Source organism: Watersipora subatra, chromosome 1 (assembly GCF_963576615.1).
Source record: "Watersipora subatra chromosome 1, tzWatSuba1.1, whole genome shotgun sequence".
In the NCBI taxonomy this organism is placed as follows: domain Eukaryota; kingdom Metazoa; phylum Bryozoa; class Gymnolaemata; order Cheilostomatida; family Watersiporidae; genus Watersipora; species Watersipora subatra.
Window position 1 is genome coordinate 8,911,023 of NC_088708.1, and position 17,819 is coordinate 8,928,841.

Sequence of the window (17,819 nt, forward strand, 5' to 3'; positions counted from 1 at the left end):
AAAGAGTGAGGTCATTTCCTTTAGAGTTTACCTTTCGGCATTAAGGCGATTCCTTTTTTCATCGCAAGATTGCGGATTATTTTTAGCCGCTATATTTAAACATAATTCCTAGATGTCTCCACTAACCGACTACATATTGATTAGATGCCTTTCGAATGGCTATCGCTAAATGTATTTCGCTTTGTATTTCTTCGGCACAAAAAATTAAATTTCTAATGCTGAGTGGGCCAAACCGCTAGAATTGTAAATGAATAAGCAAAGTTTACAGGGCAACCAATTAAAACCAAAAGGTTGGTTATGTAATGTTTATTTTCGCAAAGAAGTGGTGTTCAAATGTTGTTAAGCCTGCAATTAGAGTTTTTGAATGTAGCTCATAGTTTTTTTTTACACTAGTGTCGCGTATGAAAAAAAACAAAGAATGCAATAATTGTCATTATGACATACTGTAATGTGTTACCGCCAAATATGATAGGTATACAACAAAGGCCTACTACACAGTGCTACGCTGATACTTTGGAGAAAAATATCTTGGGCATTATTAAAATTTAATGTGTGAGAGGCACATTGAGCTGTAAAATATAGAACGTCATTTATAATGCATACACAAACTAAGGATCTGTATATATGTAAAGATGAAACAGAAGTAATTTGTTGCTTTGCCATCACTGTCTTCTTTATTTGTTCCTCATACAAGGTCTCCGCCCTCTAATAGTCTTACTCCATAGTCTTTCCTTGTTAAGATTGTATAGGTTGATGTTACTGATTTTTGCTAGATATGTTACGTTGAGGCCTTGTCTCAGTAGTTTTCTGTGAAAGTTGTCAATTGCTTCTGCAATAGTTTTAGTGATGGACCAAGTTTCACTGTTATACAGGAATATACTTGCTACATAGGCATTGAACGCTTTAGCATTTACTCTAATTCTCTTGTCCTCAGTTATTTGTGTTATATTGTTTATGGCTATGTTGGCACTTTTCTTTCTTGATTTTATATCTTCCTGTGTATCCAGGCGTGTACATAGATACTTACACTTAGTCCATCAATGGTTTCCGCTTTTCGCTATCTATAGAGGTCGGTTGAACATCAACGCCGAACACTGTAATATACTAATCAACTATTGATTACATGTATAGCCATAAAGAAACGAAGCCTACAGGCAATTTATTGATACAGGAATGTTGCGAGGTTGTTTAGCTAAAAATTGTCACATGATTTTGATTCTGTTTGATGCTGAAGTACATGATGGAACTTCAGAGATAATTTGCCCATGTTAATGGCTAGAAGCTGTTTTAATATAAAAATATTATGAAAGTGGAAAAGGCTGAAAATGTTAAAGTAGACCAAATTGAAAATGTTCCCTATCGCACCGTTTATAGTATAATCATAATGCAGCACAGATGTTTAGCGTTTGTTTAATAAACCTTGATCTTTTAAGGTTTATCACTTGTCTACATCAGTTGTCAACAACTCATCAATATTATTAAGTAATGTGTTTGGTAGACATTTTGTGACAGTACGTGATCCAAAGAGGAGGTTATGTTAAAATAATTAATTTCTTTTAATAAATTAGTAATGTTCAATCTTTTACCACCTTATTCTCCTTCTCACCAGGTTGCACCGCATTTTCTAGTTTGCTTGTAATTTTAAGGCTGTTCATGAATCTGTTAATAAGTATTAATGTTAAAGTTGTTACCAGCTCTATTCTTCCTCATGAACCCCTGATATTCATATCTTCATGTCTCATGTTTAATTCCTAAGTTCAAACCAATTGATTGTAGATATGCTGGTTATATTAGTCTCCTCGATTACAACAGCATTCTGAGCTTTATCAGAGATTTAATGCTATAAGTAGTAGTTACATATTTTTCCTTAAAGGTTGACTTGCAACAAAATTCACATAACAGTTATTTGGTGCCAAAAGATTCACTATGTCTTACTCTGCTGTGTCGTAGGTGCAAAATATGTGGAAATGTGATTATGAGCTCTTATAAGCTCAAAAACGAACAGTTCACCGCAGCCATCATGAAAACGCCGTAGATCGGAATCCCTTTCCAAAATGGCTCAGATGGGACGTAGCTGAACACAACGGCTTCTGTTTACACTTTCATGCAAGCTCATTGGTCGAAATATTTTCACAAATGTACTTCACGTATTCAATAAAACCATGTCTATTGTCCTTACACGTCTTTTTCATCATCACTGTAATGCTGTCACTTTGAGCACTGATATCTCAAAACCTACTGTAAAGATTTGTTCAACTTTTTAACCTTAGCTCGAAGAAGTGCATATCATCCTCTGATAAACATGACTAGCCTGGTCACCTGTGGTAGGCGAAAAATGCTGCAGAAATTATTCGCTGTTTGGCAGGAAGTATGGGTCACACAATCAGATTACGACTAGACGATTAGACCAAGCCGAAACAAAACTTTAAAGTAGCGAGCATCTATATTTGATACAAGCTTTTCGGTAGAACCCAAAGTGTTTGTCATAAACTAGTGCTACGAGACGTTTTATATTGAGCCTTTTATTAGCCTTTTAATTCATGTGATAACATCACATGTCAAAACAATAACCAAAATGTTTGAGAGCGTCATCAAAATAAAAATATTCCAACTACAGCATTTCCGTGATGGCTGCGATTAACTGTTCGTTTTTGAGCTTTTAAGAGCTTGTAATCACATTTCCACATATTTTGCACCTACAACACAGCAGAGTAAGACATGGTGAATCTTTTGATACCAAATAACTGTAATGTGAACTTTGTTGCAAGTCAACCTTTAAAGTTTTGTTGTTCCTTTTTAATAGTGGTGTTTATTAAAACTCTTAGACAAGGCAGTTGTGTCAACATGCAACAAATCCATAAATATGCTTATAAAAACCGGGTTAAAATGCACAATGCCAAACTGACTTATTTGGACTGATGAAGCTAGGAATAGCTCAAAAGTTATAATTAAATGTTGTATATACTGTTAATCAGCGTCAATACAGATGATTAGTGACAGTATTTGATCAGTCTATTGTGAATTACAAAAAATAATCAAAACAATCTCATTTAAACCGCTTAAAAGACCTACATCAATAGACAGTAAAAATATATGATTAATTATTCCTCCAAGGATGGGCTGTTAGTTTGGTGACTATCTCAGCATCCGATCTGTTCAATAATAGTAGAGATGCCCCGATTCTAAATTCACCAGTCGATTCAGATACCGATCCGATATACCGATTCTTATTGAAAAATAATCTGATTCAGATCTTTTGTTTTGCATATATAATTGTTCATTTTATTATAAAAAATATGAATATTAATGTATTTATTTGTTTGTATTAATTTAGTGTATTTATGGAAAAAGTGATATAAATATATATATTCACATACTGATATACTGTGCTTGTAGTAACAAAACAGTCCATGTTTTTTGTAATTTGTAATTAATAGTAATTATTGTTATTGGTACAGCTCTCTCTGTGATTATGAAGTCTCTCTTCTGTTGCCGAACGAACTGCTGCGCCTGTACAAGTTTAGAGCAAATCAATGTTTCTTTTAATTACTGTTAGTGATTCAATTCTCTCAGTGTGAAGTCTCTTTCTTCTATCACTATCAATGTAGCCAGTTATACTGAAGAGGGACTCCCTTGCCACAGATGATAGAGGACAGGCTAAATACCGATACACCACTAGGTTATTTTGTACGATGCATTGTACTGCCAGGATCAAGAGAAAAATAGATAACTTTATGCATCGTCTGCTCAAATTACTTTTGTAATTTGAGTTTTGTAAATAAAAATATTACACTTCATTCTTGTTTCCCTTCCTTGTTATCTTGTTCATGATTGTCTGCAATAAATCCTTGGAATATATAAATCTGTAATTGGGAAATACCACACTTTGTGATCACGTCCTGACTAAAGCAAAAAGGTTCCTCAGCTGTGTTGATGTTGATCAGGCTATAGACATAAAATAAATAGTGTGACAGGCCTGGAATTCATTAGGTAAGAGTAAGGAATTTGCAGCTGATGATCTTTATTAGTGTAGCAGGCTAACATACTATTTTCTGCTAAATAGTTGATCTGTAAAAAGTATCTAAAGTTTCAGATTTTTTAAGAAAAGATCAGCCAATACCGATTCAGATACTTAACACCCATATCGGCACCGATTCCAATACCAAAATCGGGGCAACTCTAAATAATAGTTTCCAAAGTGGAATATCATTCGAGCTTATATTTTTTTAATTACAAACTACCTTAGCACTGAGACAAGTGAGCAAATGTCTTACTAGGCATTCGTTAATGATTCTAAAAATAATTAGATGTTCCATATGTAGCCATTCCTCTGGGAAGAATAATGGTAAAAGAAGCAACTAACAAGAAATTATTATAATGAAAATTTCCAACTTCAAAGTTTGATGGAGGCACCAAAACCTTTATCTATGTTTAAATCTCCCGTGTTCATCATTCGTGTGTCCAGTAATAGTGATAAAGTTTTAGGTACAAAAATCCACTGTGCTGTGGATTTCAACTCAGAACCTTACGGTTTACAGGCAGACATTCTATCCTCTAGGCCAAACGGCTACATTGCTATACGATGGAATAATTGTAGTCATACTAATTACATCGATTAAAGTATGCATGCTTAAAGCGTCTTAGAAAATACTAGCGCGCGTGAACATCATGATTGTGTGAGAGAACATTGCGCGTAACAATTATTAAGCTGGATGCAGACACAGCTCTTATAGTAAAGATTTGGAGTAGCTCAAGTTACTCAAATTCATTGAGTAACTATTTTATTACCCGTGTAACGTCATCCAGCTAGTTCATACAAATATATCAAATGAACCATTTAATTAAATAGTGAGAAATTGACTATCAATCTAAATTATGCTTATCATGTTAGCCTCATTCTGCACTGTTAATGAGTTGAAAGTATGCTTAATATACGGTTTTGAAGGCTCCATGGACTAGTACATTGACAGACATACCCTTATAATCACAAAGTACGTTCAACAAGCTGTTCACCAAACACCTTAATGCTAATAAAGTAATATTATGTTGCTTGTATAAACAGCAATGTTCATTTCCTATTTCTCTTGCAGATCTACTTTTCATCAATAATGCGGAAGACATATGGAAAATCTCATGGATTTGAGGGCATAGTTTCAGTTGGCCAGAGGAGACGACAAGATGTTTTCTCTGATTCTATAAGTTCATCATCCAGCAACTCATCTATGGAAACTCGAATCCAGAAAGCTGAGGCCAGAAGGTAAGTTTATGGTGAAGCCAAATGCCTTCTGGTAAGCATGGAATTTATTGAGACACTTCTTACCACACGCTTCTTTGTCTAATAAATGGTTCGGAGGTAATTCAAGTATTGTGTATTCGATAACTACAAGCATAGCATTCGGGAGGCATTTAAATGATCATTAGCCAGTCTATGTAAGGCTAAAGTGGACCAGAGTAGCCCATATTAAAAAACTACTGTCATTTTTGTCAGCGTTTTCGTAGCTTTTGTGGTAAGATTAAATATTGCAATAGCAATCTGTATTTAAAAATCTGCTAGCCAGTCTCTGACAGCAACCTTCTCAGATATTATATTTATATCTTTACTCTTATCCGCCATGTACGTCCATGGAAATGAAAAAATACAGGTCTGATATACTAGCAATATCTGTATACAAATGAAGGTGGGGTAGCTGGTATTGTTGTGTTCAGTTGGCCATTGTGTACAGTCAGCTCAAAGCAGCTGTAGCAAAACTAGCGATTGGATGGTCTAACCGACAACTGCATGGTATAATTTGCAATAGTACATTGTAACTAGCAATCCTTTCTTTTTTTGTCGTCATCAATTCGTCTGCGCATGCGCTCATTCGCGGAAACGCCACCATATGTGTAGACAAACAAGCATCATTCTCATTCACTTTGCATTATTGAATAGTATTTTTGGTGTTATGTCAAGTTTATATCGAGCTTCTCTGGAAGAAAGTGTTCAGCATCGCAAACAACGGCGTTGTTTGCAAAATTAATTGCAGAAGCTCCGTCTTTTCAATGGTAAAAGTTGTCCACAAAGATGGCGGGCCACAATAATTCACAGTCCCGCACTCATGGAATGACGTCACAAAAACCAAAGGATTGGCATTATACATCTAGCACTTATTGTTGGTGAATTTTACATAACCGCAGCTTCCAGGTTCATTGTAACTATGGTTATTTATAGTTCAGTATTATAGTTACTTATAATAGTTTGCTATAGTTATGTTTAGTATAGTTACCATAAAACCTCTAATTGAATGCCACCTCTATTTGAACGCACTTCCAATTGAACGCCACCCTGAGAGAAGGGTTGACAAATAGACCGCCACTCTCCAATTGAACACCACCTCCATTTGACCGCCACTGTCATTACTTGATATTTACGAGCCCATAATACCAACTGACCCGTAAAAAAGTGTCCACAAAATCATATTAATAATGAGTCGTTTATATCAATAACAATTACTTCTCTCGTTGTCTAATTCCAAAGATTTTCGTTTTTTTTTGTTTAAACTTTAAAAGCAACATCGTAGCAATAACAGTTTCAGGCTAGTCGTAATTCTTTGTTTAACACGGTCTTTCTACTTCGAAGTAGCCTACATGTATATAAAAACGGCTTAAATTTACGATGGTAGGATGAAACTTTAAAAGCAATGCCATAGAAATAACTACTAACTGTCTCAGGCTAATAGTAGTTCCTTGTTTAACGTGGTCCTAATACTTCGAAGGACATGTATATAAAAACCAGTTTGCAAGTTTTGGACCAAAGGTTACGTTTGCCTAGCATACTTTTATTGTGCTAAATGCAGCACGTAAAAGTTTTGCTCTGCCAAAAATTGTTTGGATGCTAATATCGGCTAGTTCAGCAGTGCAGAAAAAGATTTGAGGCCAGAAGATATTGTGGAAGGTATTGGACAACTAGAAGATGTTCGTTTTATCGAAAGCAACAATCAGAATGCAGCTATCCGAGCAAACGGTGGAAATATTTTTGTTCTATAAAGGTTAATTTCTGTTTCTGCATGTAATATAAGTATGATTAGTTTATGTCACTTGTTCATAAATATATATTTGTATCGTTTGATAGATTATTATTGTGCAGACTTACAAATAGATTTATAAATATGCAGATTTATAGCAAGTTATTTAATAACATCCTTGCGGCTATCTTAACACGTATTGCAATGGATCGTTTCTCATAACTCCACTTCTATTGCACATAAAAAGCTAGATTTGGCTGCAAACTATAGCAAACATATCAGTGAGTGCAATGAGCCTTTATTCAGCAATGTTAAATATAGATATAAAATAAAAATATGTTTTCAAATTTAGAATGAAATAAAAATTGAAAATGTCAACAAATTGCAAAGAAGGACACAGGCTATAATATCATCGCAGGTCAATTGCAAGCAATAGATATCAACTGCTAGAGCTATTTCTTTGTTTCTCGATGCATATTTATTAGGAGATCTTTGACAAGTCCGAGGTAAGTTAGCAGATTTATTGCATCCAAAAGTTTAATATCACTTCCCCAAAAACAGAGAGGAAAATATAGGCGACATTCGCTTCACCCGTATTAGGGCTAAATTTATCTTTCGAAAATTCTGACGAGCCATTTAAAAAATAGACCGCCAGCCTCTATTTGAACGCCGCCTCCAATTTACTGCCACTATTATAAAGAAAGGGTTGAAAAATAGAGCGCCATGGTGTTCAGTTACAGGTTTTATGGTATGTATAGTTGTGTATAGTTATGTGTAGTTTAGTATAGTTATGTGTAGTTTAGTATAGTTATGTATAGTTAATTTAGTATAGTTATGTGTAGTTTATTATAGTTATGTGTAGTTTAGTATAGTTATGTATAGTTTAGTATAGTTATGTGTAGTTTATTATAGTTATGTGTAATTTAGTATAGCAATGTATAGTTTAGTATAGCTATGTGTAGTTTAGTATAGTTATATGTAGTTTAGTATAGTTATGTGTAGTTTAGTATAGTTATGTGTAGTTTAGTATAGTTATGTGTAGTTTAGTATAGCTATGTGTAGTTTAGTATAGTTATGTGTAGTTTAGTATAGTTATGTATATAGTTGTTTAGTATAGTTATGTGTAGTTTAGTATAGTTATGTTTAGTATAGTTATGTATATAGTTATGTTTAGTATAGTTATGTATATAGTTATGTTTAGTATAGTTATGTTTAGTATAGTTATGTATATAGTTATGTTTAGTATAGTTATGTTTAGTATAGTTATGTATATAGTTATGTTTAGTATAGTTATGTATAGAATATGATCTAACTGGCATGACAAAGTATGCTCTAAGACCATCAAGGTTTCTAGCATGTGGTCGTGTCTTGCAGACATTTGACGGGCAAGACAGCATTGAGAGATGTTGGTAATGTAGCTCATCCGGATGCTGATAGTAAGCCAAAGCGGAACAAACCAATTAAAAAAAAGGATAGATCGGCGCAAGAGAATATTCCCAACTTTGATTCATTTGATGACTATGATTTGCTCGTTCAGAAGGTGACACCTATTAAAACACATGTTTCTCTCTCTATACCAACAAGTGAGGATAATTGGGACAACTATCCTAGTCAGCAGATTTTGACGGAGTTAAACTGCTGCCAGAAGCAGTCTCAACATATTGCTAATTTATCACCCGCCGTCAGATCAAGAGATCTTGCTGCAAATGTGGGAGACCGATGTAAGCCATTGCATATCTGTCTGGAGAGACTACCAAGTTACAGAGAGAATTGTAGTGAGAACGAGCTTACTCGCAGTAGTCGTAGTGGTAGCCATTATGATGGCAGTTATGTCTCTAGTCTTCCTGTGAGTATGCAGACAAGGAGAGCAAAGAGGCTTAGGGAGCTGATGGGGGAGAGCAACTCTAGCATGAATACAAGTACACCTGAACAACTGTGCAAAAAAATCTCAAGGTAGGCTTGTTAAGTTTGTTTTCTGGCTTGAGTAGGCGTGGCAGAATGCCTTCTTGTACTTAGTTTTCTAGATACCCTAGGACACTTATGTATTCGCCTCATCTAACTTTCGCGTTTTCGCGGAGTCATCCTCTCGCAAAAATTTGATGTGCGAAACTAAACTATCATAACGAACGAGCGAAAACGCGAAATTAAATAGCTTTGTTCATTGATAGTCCAAGAAACAAATGGCTGCAAGCGATCAAATTGCATTATCGATCTCACCCACACCATTCCACCTGCGGTTCACAATTTCAAACTAGTCCCAAATTGAAGTTTTTTTTCTTAGAGGTGAACTGATCCTGAGGTATCTAATTATGTTTGTTCCACTGCATTTATTTTTACATCACTATATTTTCACACTCATCAGAACTGCGAAATTAAGTTGCAGCGAAATTTTACTCTGTATACTACTCACGAAACTAAATACAGTCAAACATGGATAACTCGAACTTCACGGGACCGATCGAAAGTGTCGAATTATCAGAGCGTTCAAGTTATCAGAGCACTGTCACAACTACATGTATTTACTTATTTATTATTAGATACATGTACATATACAAACTATAATATAAATCAAAAGCACAAATGGCTTGTTTCAGATTAAATGCTTCTAATGTAAAGTTTAAAACGTTTTTATCAAAAAGTATAGAGATTTTTCTATCACTTGAGATTGGTTTGTTGTTTGAGGTGATGTTATTGTCAGGACGTTTTTTAGATTGACATTGGCAAAACTTGATCGTTGTTGAAATGCTCAAAAGAAAAGACATCTTTTTCTTTTGAGCGTTTTACCCACGATCAATTTTGCCGATTTTTCTTGAAGTTTATGCAAAGATTACCTCACTTTACCTTGCTTCCGAAGGGCCATCGCTAAGCGAATGTTTGGTAAACATCAAATTTCACCAAACCTTTAGAAAAGTCGTTGACAAAAATATTTTACCGATTGTGGTAAGAACGACGCCTATGAATTACGAAAAGTTGAGGTTTACCTCTATGGCTTGGAATAAAGTGATTTTCTAAAGCGATAACAACCGTTTCGGTAGCCGTTGGGCAAGAAACAATTCGAGTTAACAGTGTTGAGTTCGAGTTATCTATAGCAATTTATCATTACGTGGGAACGGACCAAAGAAACCGTTCGAGTTAACCATGTGTTCGAGCTATCCGTGGGCGAGTTATCCATGTTTGACTGTACTAGCGAAATATAAGTGTCCTAGGGTATGTTAACAGACTGCTGCGCTAATGAATTTCATGTTTCTTGGAGTATTTATGCGGAAACTAAAACTTACAAAATCTTTTAGGTCTACATTCCGATGACTGAGCTAGCATAGGTTGTTGGATATTGTAGAATAAATTCTCCTGCAAGCAGGTTAGACCTGTCACACATACCTGCATTAGACATCGATGATGTCGAGACAGAAGCGGAGGAACTGATATCTGGCATGAGTCATGTGTCTCTTCATGATTCCCTAAAGGGTCTTCATTCACCACCGCTCTCTCCAGATGCCGAGGAAGCCATGCCAGTGCACTCCTCGTGTGTTGACTCACTGGTGGCTACCACTAACAGTCTCTCCGTGCTCTCCCTTTCAGACGATAAGAGTTCTCATCTCATAGACCACTCTACTGGCCCGCAACAGTCCGTCTCTCTCTTCACTCTATCTTACAGGTATCATGGCTGCCTTATGTTCTACACTCTACAGCATCACGTTATGTCATGGGATGACCAAAGTGTTGCGTTGTTACATAATTTCCATCATAGTAACTCTTGGTGTTTTTCCTAGTTGAACTTTATTTTGTATAGTTGGAAATGACCAAGTAGTTCAAAAAATGCACTCGCCACTCAAATTCATGCCCTTGACCATTCAACCAGTTAGTACAGGTAGTTGGTAAGAAATGTATTTTCAATTTCCGAGCTAAGTCAGAACAGGTAAATGGTCTTCTCTGAAGGGCTGGCTCCACACTAGATGGTATATCGGAAGAAGAAGAGGATCCCTCGTCGCTACCCTGTCAACCGACCACAGATAGCTCAGAGAGCAGAATAGAGTCAGGCTTGAGCTCCAACTTGCCTGAATATATGACACCTGAGAAAACTCCGACATCCGGCGTTGGCCATTCCCCTAGCAGAGGTTACAAACTTTTTATGTACAATCTATTTCTAAATAATATCACTGCTACACAAAGGGTACATGGTGTAACGAGAGTATTCTGAGTACCGAAAAATCTTCTGTCTATTTGCTGCGTGTCTCTCGTTTTGATTGCTCCACTAACATCAGTACCGAGGTATTGATGTAGCTACAATCATATGTTACATATGCTACTATCACATATTGATGTGATATTGTTTACATTCTGAAATTTGAAAAATTATAGCAAATATTTCTTAAAAATTAAAAGTTTTTGTCTATTTTTTTATCTTTCTCTTTTTTTGTCTCTTTACTTTCTTTACACCCCTCACTCTGTGTCTCCTCTCTTTTTAGAGCCACTCTTTACCTTTATATCTTCATCTTTCCTCTACTAACTCCCTCTCTCCCATCTTTCTTTCCTTTTTATATCTCGTAATCGTTCTTTTTTGTCTGATACTCTGATTTTCTACTTTGTTCTAACATTCCATTCGACTGATCTTAGTCTATCATTCACTCTATAGTGTTTTCTGGTTTTGTGTTTTGCAGGTCACAAGCTGTCAATTGAGTGTCAGGAAGCTCTCTTATTATCTTTGAAGGTGTGTTCACCTGCATGTATAGCTAGTTTGTTCATTGCGCTTGTGAATGCTATGGCAGAAGATCGCTTAATGTTGCTTTAAGACTTTTGCTAGGTTTTTGGTGTAAGTGAGTTGGTCTTAGTTTTGCATTTTGCCGAAATATCGGCTACGTTGTAATCTTCTAGATCATTCTCTGTGGGTGATAAAGCAGCCATAGTTTGTTTGTGTGCATTCAACTCAATCACCCCTTCAATCCAGTCACATGCCTCGCTATCGCTCTCAGATTTTGTCCTTTGATTGTCGCTTTTATTTAACTTTATTATTGTTGGTAGAAAATGAAACGCCTTAGCTTACAGGAACTTGCACAGAAGACTCGAAGGAAGCAAATACTAAGGCATTGCTTACAGTCTAAAGTCTATGGCTGGTTAGACTACAGGCCTTCTAGGTAAGTGATGGCTAAACCATTTCAATTATGTTCTATAATGTTGTGTGATTGCTGTGCAGGATCGATATCATGCTTTGAAATTGCATCTTATTTTATTATTCAGTGAACTGCGAAAGTTTGTGAAGATTGCGGAAGGTGTGTATGGAGAAGTATTCAAGTTTAGGAAAGATGGTGAAGTCACTATAATAAAGGTAACTATCCTGCAAACATTTTCAGCTAGCAAATAAAAGTACTTTGTAGCCCTATTAAAAGAGTTTCTGTTGGTGCTTCTCAGCTGATCGCATCTATGGACTGTTTATGGTGGATCTTTCTGTTTGACTAGCATTGCTTGCATATCATTTTACGTTCGATGTGATCGTAGCTCTACTCATTTCTTACCAGGTAGTCCCTATGGATGGGGAATGCACTGTGAATGATGAACCTCAGAAACGATTTACTGAAATGGCAAACGAGATAGAAGTGACAAGGTATGTGTGTATGTATAATCTACAATTGAGTAGCAGCCAATTGCAGTGGTTTGTGAAGACATTTGAATAGTGATAGCTTTGACTGGAAGACATGATAAGGTAATATCAATATCAGTCTTATTGACAAATGCTAAGTAAGTTAGGGTTGTCTCACCAGTGCTGGTGTGTTTAAAAGATCCTTTCATCGCTAAGAATTAGTTTTTGGAAGTTATCTCCCCGCATGACAAGGATAAGTAGTTTATGACTCATTGAAAGGCTTTCATGATGTGTAGGTCTGGAGAAAGACTCTTGAAAGGCAGAACACAGGAAGTGACACAACGCTATTAGACATTTTGTTCTTGGAGTAAGATCTGTTTGAAATGCCTGATTTCTTTAATTTCCTTTTATTCATTTATGTTAAAAAATATGACATAGATGTATAAGGCTACATATTTTATACATTGTCTGGAGAAACCTGTTCTATTTATCCTTCTTTGATAGCGACGGAACTAGGACTAGACTAGGAAGTTTGATAGTTCAATAGGTTTTATACATTTTTTCATAGAACTGTTTCAGCCAATATACTCAGACTTTTAACAGCCCTTGTTTAAACTTGAACTGTACACCAGTGTTTCCGCGCTCGTCATCAATTGTTGTGGTTATTAAATCCTGAGCACGAGGTTGAATGGTCGGCTTTTTTTGATGCATTGCTAAAGATGTCAATCCAGTTTTTTATTTTCATTAAAAATATAAAATAGCTTGAAAGAAAATCTTATTGCCACTCATAAATTACACTCAAGCAATTAGACACAACCCATTCTATTGTTGACTATTTTTGTAACAATTGCGCATAGGCTACTGTGTATTGCTTATCTGCTGCCATGTGCTGCACATTGGCAGCTGTACCTAGAAATAAATTTATGTTGGTCTTAAATGCTGCATAGTTATGGTGTGTACTTTGCATATGTTGGTATTATTTGTTGGTACAGGGAACTAAGTAGGCTTGGATACAACTTCATTAACACCAAGAGAGTAGTCTGTGTGCAAGGGCAGTATCCTGATATTCTATTGGAGAAATGGGACAACTACCCCAACTCGGAGAATGATCGTCCAGGTAGGCAGGAAGGTCATCTAACCGATGGTAGAATGCTTATGGGAAGATTGTTGTTATGTGTGTGTTATATGTGTGTTATGTATATTATGTGTGTGTTATGTGTGTATTATGTGTGTATTATGTGTGTATTATGTGTGTATTATGTGTGTATTATGTGTGTATGGCGCAGCAATATTATGTGTTTTGGATACTACAAATTGTTCATCTGACTTTTGTCCCTTTGTAGACTATTTTCTTCCTGATCAGCACTATGCAGTGTTCGAGTTCGGCGATGGCGGTGAAGCTTTAGAGTCCTACGAGGTAAACTATAGGCTGTGTGCTCAAGATGGTACATACTGTGTAACCTTTGATTATGTAGGAAGGGCGGTACATACTATGTAACCTTTAATTATGTAGGAAGGGTGGTATATACAGTGTAACCTTTGATTATGTAGGAAGGGTGGTACATGCTGTGTAACCTTTGATTATGTAGGAAGGGTGGTACATACTGTGTAACCTTGAATTACGTAGGAAGGGTGGTATATACTGTGTAACCTTTGATTATGTATGAAGGGTGGTACGTACTGTGTAACCTTTGATTATGTAGGAAGGGTAGTACATACTGTGTAACCTTTAATTACATAGGAAGGGTGGTATATACTGTGTAACCTTTGATTATGTAGGAAGGGTGGTACGTACTGTGTAACCTTTGATTATGTCGGAAGGGTGGTACATACTGTGTAACCTTTGATTATGTCGGAAGGTTGGTATATACTGTGTAACCTTGAATTACGTAGGAAGGATGGTATATACTGTGTAGCCTTTGATTATGTAGGAAGGGTGGTACATACTGTGTAACCTTTGATTATGTAGGAGGGTTGGTACATACTGTGTAACCTTTGATTATGTAGGAAGGTTGGTACATACTGTGTAACCTTTGATTATGTAGGAAGGGTGGTATATACTGTGTAACCTTTGATTATGTAGGAAGGTTGGTACATGCTGTGTAACCTTTGATTATGTAGGAAGGTTGGTACATACTGTGTAACCTTTGATTATGTAGGAAGGGTGGTACATACTGTGTAACCTTTAAGTGTGTAGGAAGGGTGGTATATACTGTGTAACCTTTGATTATGTCGGAAGGTTGGTACATGCTGTGTAACCTTTGATTATGTAGGAAGGTTGGTACATACTGTGTAACCTTTGATTATGTAGGAGGGTTGGTACATATTGTGTAACCTTTGATTATGTAGGAAGGGTGGTACATGCTGTGTAACCTTTGATTATGTAGGAAGGTTGGTACATGCTGTGTAGCCTTTGATTATGTAGGAAGGTTGGTACATACTGTGTAACCTTTGATTATGTAGGAGGGTTGGTACATACTGTGTAACCTTTGATTATGTAGGAAGGGTGTTATGAATGAATGAAGAGAGATTTAAAGGGAAGAATAGATGAAGGAAAGTATAAGGTCGGATGGCAGTCAAGTTAGCCTGATTCAGAATAGCCACAACCTTGTATATCATGTAATGGTGTGCTTACAGTTTGCAAGTCCCGCTGAGGCTTTGAGCTGCCTGCTGCAAGTAGGGTGGTCCCTCGCCGTGGCAGAGGATGCATGCGAGTTTGAACACAGAGACCTGCACTGGGGCAATGTGCTCATAGCCCAAGACTCTACTCCTTCCATCACTTATAAATTCCACTCAACAGGCCAGCAGTTCGCCTACAAAGTCGACACATCAGGCATCAGAGTCAACATTATCGACTTCACGCTGTCACGTTTACGGAAAGGTAAAGTATTAAAGAATAGAGAAAGCATAATATTAATATGCTTTATTAGTTATTTTGAGGTGTTGACTGATGTTCTAAAAAAAATCAAGGAGATTGACCCACTAGAAGCTGAGATATAGCCAGCCAAACACAGGTCTACCTAATAACAAATCAGAGGAAAACCCTTCGAAAATCCCAAAAACTGATGTATGAAATCGACTTATTGGTAATGTGCCGGAGTTGCGCACCCTTACCGCCGTTGAGTATAATGATTGTTTTAGGCTACGAGATGTGAAACGCTTCTCTCGATAGTAAAGAATTTACAGGCTAGCTCTGGTTTCTCAAGAAAATCAAGCAAACATTGTGTGGTAAAGGCATTTGCCCATAACCCCTCGCCATGATTTTTCAAAACAGAAGAGCAGTTTTTGACTATTGTACTTCAAATTTTAACTCGATCTCCACGGATATGCTCCGCAGATCCTCTGTTCAACGAACGGCACGTGTATAGTCTATATGCGACATCTGCGATCTGCAGTTTGTTTAGAATAAGAAATGGGAATGTGAATTTTTGTTCATTCATCATTTTTCTACTGTGTACCTACTGCAGCATTCAGTTGATTTTCATGATTATCGTCACTATTAACAGACTGTAAGTTCACTACAGCCATAATTTTAAAAAGAATAACTTGACTGTGCTGCTCTTGCTGTAAGAAAAGAAAACGATAACTTTTGATTTGATTTTTCTATTGATCTATTATCTTATCTATGATTATTTTTTATGATTAATATAATAACCATAATGCATATTATACAAAATAATAATATAACTGCCTCTAGAATAAATGATGTAACTAATATAATTTGTAGAAAATTCCAAATGATAACCGAGATTGATGATTGATTTAATTGATCCCATTTATTAGCTATAGTTAAAAAAATCTGAACAGCGCTAAAGATGAATCTGAATAGGGAAGCTAAGTGGGAGAACAACAAAACTGAGTTGAACTAGCAAGATAGCGACCTAACTAACTAAATATAGCGAAATGTTGCGAAATAATAGATGCGTGTAATTATTTTATGCTAAAACTAATCTACACGTCAGAGGGACTGGTTCGGAATTCTCAGAGCAATGATTGTTAGGCCCAATTTGATTGTTCTATACTTCCAGGGATTAAACCAATTAAAATGCCGTGATTGTTATAGGAGAGCGCATTAGTTGGCTTAATTGACCAATGGCACACAAGTCGATTTCATATGTCATATATTGATGATTACCAAAACACTTATGTTTTTTGGTAGACCTGTGTTTGGCTGGCTATATCTCAGCTTCTGGTTGGTCAATCTCCTTGATTCTTTTTTTAGAACATCAGTCAACACCTCAAGATAAATAATAAAGCATAATAATATTATGCTTTCTCTATTCTTTAAGCAAGCTTCTAACGCTTAGAAAGTTTGGCCATCATTTCAGAAGTTGTCTACCCACCCTTGTTTACATTCGGACTATGATTTGGTGTTTTCAGACAATGAGACGATACACTTTGATCTAGCGGATGATGAAACGCTGTTTCAAGGCGTTGGAGACTATCAGTTTGATGTCTATCGCCAAATGAAGGATGTAACTGGGTAATTAATACTACACATACTATGTTGGGCTCTTTTTTTGGGTCAACTATAGCAGTTAAGATGAAGTTCTCCTGTTTAACATTCCTTTATTTCTGTTGCCATTAGTATTTGGTATAGTGATTTGTGGCCGTGGAGATGTGTAGAGCCGTATGTGGTTGAGTGCGCGATTGTTGACTTCCTTTCAAGCGTATGCTGTTCTGGAATGTTTTTAGTTACTATTGATGCCGTCATTGCTGAATTCGTTCTTGGTTTTTCAATGGCTAGTATTTATTTTAATAGCAATGAATGGAAGAACTTCCACAGCATAACTAATGTTCTCTGGATGCGGTATTTGTTGGACAAGTTGATCAAGAGCAAGTCATTTCCATCGACACGAGGGCAGACGCCCACCGCTAGCCAATTGAAGCGAACACTCATAAATCTATACACCCGATGTGCTGGATATTCTTCAACTGTTCAAATGGTCTTATCTGATGAGTTTTTTCAAGAATATAGCCTAGAGGAGAGATTATGATTGAAGATGAATCAACCTTGTTCTAATCTGATTGTCCTCCAAATTGTGCTTTCACAAGATTTAGCCTATCTGTAGGCTGCTTTTTTTTGTGCAATTTCTGCAAAAAGGTATCAGGATACGACTTTTTACAGTCTACTATTTTTTTATTCTATTATATCGTATAATACTATAAATAAAGTGTAAATATGTATATAGTTAAGACAGATAAAGATTGTTTAGTTTTGAAAAGTTAAAGATACTGAAATG

The 17,819-nt window shown here is 36.2% G+C and overlaps 1 protein-coding gene across 1 annotated transcript; it reads left to right on the forward strand.

Moving 5' to 3' along the window:
• Positions 1 to 117: 117 nt before the first annotated feature.
• Positions 118 to 17,773, forward strand: LOC137398685 (uncharacterized). The gene is made up of 14 exons (XM_068084880.1): positions 118 to 290; positions 5,091 to 5,257; positions 8,376 to 8,954; positions 10,339 to 10,656; positions 10,938 to 11,116; positions 11,660 to 11,709; positions 12,021 to 12,133; positions 12,237 to 12,324; positions 12,515 to 12,600; positions 13,569 to 13,693; positions 13,920 to 13,993; positions 15,214 to 15,457; positions 16,957 to 17,059; positions 17,339 to 17,773. The coding sequence occupies exons 2-14, from the start codon at positions 5,109 to 5,111 to the stop codon at positions 17,571 to 17,573; spliced, it is 2,343 nt and encodes a 780-aa protein (XP_067940981.1). The 5' UTR covers positions 118 to 290; positions 5,091 to 5,108; the 3' UTR covers positions 17,574 to 17,773.
• The last annotated feature ends 46 nt before the right edge of the window (positions 17,774 to 17,819 follow it).

Excerpts from the sequence above, each read along its gene's own strand:
- LOC137398685 (XM_068084880.1), top strand. The coding sequence starts at position 5,109 with ATGCGGAAGACATATGGAAAATCTCATGGATTTGAGGGCATAGTTTCA. Across the intron at positions 13,694-13,919 it reads CTCGGAGAATGATCGTCCAG|ACTATTTTCTTCCTGATCAG; the intron begins GTAGGCAGGAAG and ends GTCCCTTTGTAG. Across the intron at positions 17,060-17,338 it reads CAAATGAAGGATGTAACTGG|CAATGAATGGAAGAACTTCC; the intron begins GTAATTAATACT and ends TTATTTTAATAG.